The sequence below is a fragment of the Aplysia californica genome, unplaced genomic scaffold (assembly GCF_000002075.1).
Source record: "Aplysia californica isolate F4 #8 unplaced genomic scaffold, AplCal3.0 scaffold00451, whole genome shotgun sequence".
Classification (NCBI taxonomy): Eukaryota; Metazoa; Mollusca; class Gastropoda; order Aplysiida; family Aplysiidae; genus Aplysia; species Aplysia californica.
Window position 1 is genome coordinate 62,958 of NW_004797721.1, and position 4,847 is coordinate 67,804.

At 44.5% G+C, this 4,847-nt stretch overlaps 1 protein-coding gene across 1 annotated transcript in view; it reads left to right on the forward strand.

The window, feature by feature from the left end:
• LOC100533288 (GluClAc1) overlaps positions 1-4,526 on the forward strand; it is a gene marked incomplete at its 5' end in the record, with an annotated part of 32,995 nt that extends 28,469 nt beyond the window's left edge. The window contains 3 exon segments of the mRNA NM_001204590.1: positions 1,128-1,342; positions 2,490-2,660; positions 4,343-4,526. Of these exon segments, the coding sequence (NP_001191519.1) occupies positions 1,128-1,342; positions 2,490-2,660; positions 4,343-4,495 (539 nt within the window).
• Between the last annotated feature and the right edge of the window lie 321 nt (positions 4,527-4,847).

Genomic DNA, 4,847 nt, shown 5'->3' on the forward strand with positions numbered 1-4,847 from the left:
GTGTGTGTGTGTGTGTGTGTGTGTGTGTGTGTGTGTGTGTGTGTGTGTGTGAGTGAGTGGAGAGAGAGAAGGAGGGAGATAGAGAGAGAGAGCAGAGAGAGACAGAGACAGACAGAGAGACAGAGACAGAGACAGAGACAGAGAGAGAGACAGAGAGAGATAGAGAGAGACAGAGACAGAGAGAGAGAGAGAGACAGAGACAGAGACAGAGAGAGACAGAGACAGAGACAGAGACAGAGAGAGAGAGACAGAGAGAGAGAGAGGCAGAGACAGAGAGAGCACATGCAGGAAAGCGTGTGGGTTATTAACTGATACAATCAAAAGACAAACATTAAAGTAGGCAAACAGACAATCTCACAGACAATCTCACAGACAATCTCACAGACAATCTCACAGACAATCAAGCGATAAAAAAACAACCACAACAAAAAACAAAGCCAAAAACAAAATAGCCACAGCCAGCCGACAAGGAAAAACAAAACCCCCCAGTGTTATCGTCTCGATCCACGAATTATTACACTCCAGCTCACACTGACATAAAATGGTCGTCTTTAAGGACAAGCGGGCTAACCCAGGTTTCGGGGGTTTCCAGAAATCTTGACCTACACCAAAAGTGGGCATTGCCCTACCTGTAGGAGTCGTTTCGGTTTTTTGATGTGTATATTTGTTTGGTTATAGAGAAAACTCTCCTTGTGTTTTAAAGAAACTGAACAAGAGGCAAAAACTTTACCTTCGATTTTCTCAAAACAGCATTTTCGGGATAGCCGCCTTGTGCTTCAAAGCTAACAATTATTAGACCTCCGCTCACACTGACATAATTTTACTCACACTCACCCTCCCTCCTTCTGTCCCCAGCCAAGTTCGCGTGCATCAAGCCTCACTTCACCCTCAAATGGTGTACTGTGCCGTGTGTGTGTGTGTATGAGTGTGTGTGTGTGTGTGTGTGTGTGTGTGTGTGAGTGTGTGTAAAGAGAGAGAGAGAGAGAGAGAGAGAGAGAGAGGGAGAAAGAGAGAGAGAAAGAGAGAGAGAGAGAGAGAGAGAGAGAGAGAGAGAGAGAGAGAGAGAGAGAGAGAGAGACAGCTCACACTGACATAATTTTACTCCCCCTCCCTCCTTCTGTCCCCAGCCAAGTTCGCGTGCATCAAGGCTCACTTCACCCTGAAGCGAGACATCGGCTTCTACATCATCCAGGTGTACGTCCCCAGCATCCTGATCGTGGCTCTGTCCTGGGTGTCCTTCTGGCTGGATCTTGACGCCATCCCGGCGCGCGTGTCCCTGGGAGTGCTCACTGTACTCACGCTCAACACACACGGCTCTAACGTGCAGTCACAACTGCCCAAGGTGAAATAATGTGATGGTGATGATGATGATGATGATGATGTGGATGGTGATGGTGATGGTGATAATAATAATGATAATTCGTTGTTATAAGTTGTAATAATACTAATAATAATGATAACAATAATTATAATAAAGAAAATAATAATACTAGTAATAATAATAGTAATAATAATAATAATAAAAATAATTATAATGATAATAGTAATAATAATAACAATGATAATAATAATAAAAATAATAATAATAATAATAATAATAATAATAATAATAATAATAATAATAATAATAATAATATTTTGAAAATAATAGGAAAATAGGCCAAAGTTTACTTTTGTATATTATTATAATAGTTATGGTGATAAATAAATTTTTAATTTAATGACTCTTTGACGGAACCTATTGCATTTTACAAGTAATGATAACATCCTTGTAATCTCATACGGGTACAGCCAGACTCACAAGTTTGCTACTGTTGGCTGTCACGTGACAGGGCGCTATTTATGAGCAACAGTCATCGTGTGTTGCCCCATGAGTACACTTCTGTGACCACTCATCTAGAGGGAAGTGAACCTAGGTGATCAAGTAATGGTTCCTCCTCGTGTAACAAGCTCTATTCGTCCTTCTTGTCCGATAACCCGTCATGGCTCCTATTTTTAGCCTGTAGCGTCATTTACTTTTAGTTTAATGTATATTTGAGGGTACAGTGGCGGAACGGTTAGTGCGCTCGTCTCTGAAGCGGAAAGTCCGGGTTCGAGCCTCGGTTCGGACTCATTTTTTTTTTCGCCCCCTCCTGCCCACCCAGCAGTAATGGGTACCTGACTTCGAGTTGGGGAAGTAAAGGCGGCGTGGAAAGGAACTGGCCACCCTACCACAATATGCGAAGGCCCAGAAAGTTGTCTCACTAACAAGGCAATCCCCAATGTCCGGATCGGATGCGGGAACAACTTTTTACTTAATGTATGTTTAATTTATGGACGTATCTCTGATCAAAGAGGACATTTTAGTTTCGTGGTTCATGAGTAAAGGAACAAAAATAGATCGTTTTGTAGAGAACAGCCTCATCTTTGTGTTTGCTCCCTCCTCTCTCCTCCCTCCTCTCTCCTCCCTCCTCCTCCCTCCTCCCCCTCCTCCCTCCCTCACCCCCAAGGTATCCTACATCAAAGCCATCGACGTGTGGGTCGTGAACAGCCTCATCTTTGTGTTTGCCGCGCTCCTGGAGTTTGCTTACGTCAACGTCCTGGCCCGCAGGGGAGATAAAGAGCTGGTGGCGACCCAGGTCTTCCGGATACCAATGGAGAACAAAGACAGCCGGTTTGAGGTAATGACAGGGACAATGATAATGACAGGGACAATGACAGGGACAATGATAATGACAGGGACAATGACAGGGACAATGATAATGACTGGGACAATGACAGGGACAATGACAATGACAATGACAAGGACAAGGACAATGACAATGACAATGACAATGATAATGATAATGACAATGACAAATGTGTCGTTTGCAATAATTAGCAACACACCCAGACATCTCGTGACGTGGACACCACACACCATCATCTCATTGATTAGTGTGCTGCATCTCCTCCCGATGTTGTTTATACGTAAGAATTGTCTGTGACGTCAGTCGCTTCCCTCCAGCTGTGTACAAATCTCTATAGGCGTAGCTCGATACACCCCCCCCCCCCATGATAAACAGACAATTATTGGCTGCTGCTCTCGCCAACCCCCTAGCCCCGTGTTGGGGCACGTGATGTCATATCAGTGGGTGGTTGGTGGGTGCTCTGGTGTGGTTTTCTCCTTCTTTCCTATCAGACGTCTATCGTCCTCATCTTCCCTCCTACGTTTCTTTGTATGATATTCTCTAGTAAAACCTCGAATTTTTGTATGGTCTATTTGCGTTGCAAATACCGTAAAACTCTTGCTAAAACTAAAGAACCAAACCATATTATTATTATCATTATTATTATCAGGAACTACGTTATCTCAGTTGCGATCAAGTTGGAATACGGAACTGATGACCTTGATTCGAAGCCCAGAAGCAGATCGTTTTGAGCAGTTTGAAGCCTCGCCCTTTTGGCTCGCTCCTGTTAGTTTTTCATCATCATCATCATCCGGTGCTTTGCCAACTGGCGTGAGCGATCATGGACCTTCACTTCACTCTGTCTTGCGTTGCAGCGATGGTGTCTGTCGTTCTTGCTGTTCCCAGCCATGTTGTCAACTTGTCCAGTATCCTTTCCCTCTGTCTGCCTCTGCCTCTCGTTCCATCAAACTTGCCTGTTGTTACAATATTCTCCAATGCTTCTTTCCGCATTGTGTGTCCGAAGAACTTTGCCTGTCGCTGTCGTACTTTCGTCACTAGCTGTCGTCTGCAATCTGCTTCAACCAAGACTTCTTAATAAATGTTTTTCTAGCTGTCCATGGGATACGCAGCATGCGTCTTATGAACCACAACTCTGTCAGTTACGGACTTTAAATTCGGAGGTTCCACTTTTTTTTTTTTTTTTTAGATAAATAGATACAAGTGTTGACAGGGATGTTAAACCTAGGCATACTTACAAAGTAAATTGTACCAGGTTTGTATCTTCCTATCTGTATATCGATCAGCTGGTCTCTAGCATGTACTGTTAATGTCACTAGAACTATGTATTCATTTACTAATGTATCTATCTATCCCGAAAATGCTGTTTTGAGAAAATCGAAGGGAAAGTTTTTGGATTTTTGTTCAGTTTCATTTAAAGACAAGGAGAATTTTCTCTATAACCAAACAAATATACACACAAATGAAACCAAACTTCTCCTATAGGTAGGGCAATGCCTACTTTTGGTGTAAGTCAAGATTTCTGGAAAGCCCCGAAATCTGGGTTAGCCTGCTTGTCCTTAAAAGCGACCATGTGTACCTTCCTATCTCTAACGTCTTGTTTCCCCCTGTGTCCCCCTGTGTCCCCCTGTGTCCACCCTCCCCCCTTCCCCCCTCCTCCTCCCCCCCCCCCCCAGGTAAATGGCAACCCTCCACGGCACCTACACATCGGCAGGCCGGCCCCGTCTCGTATGAGGGCGCGCAAGATCGACAAAATCTCTCGCATCGTCTTCCCGGGCTGTTTTGTCATCTTCAATATGGTCTATTGGCCGGTGTACATCTACACTTGATGGGTGAGGGCCGGTGATGAACTTCCGAGTGGTTGACTTCCGGACTCGTCATCGTGAGTTTGTCGGTGGTCTAGTGGTTGACTACCGGACTCGTCATCGTGAGTTTGTCGGTGGTCTAGTGGTTGACTACCGGACTCGTCATCGTGAGGTTGTGGGTTCGGGGGTTCGAGCCGCGGGTCCGACGTTGTGTCCTTGGGAAAGGCACTTTACTCGAATTTTCCTAACTTCACCCAGGTGAGAATGGGTACCCGGCCATAGATTGAAAGATCTTGTCTGTATTTTAGTGTTTTGGTGTCTATAAAGGGCTGCTTGCACTGTATGCTTCCCAGGAAGTTGAGGATGTTTCAGAATG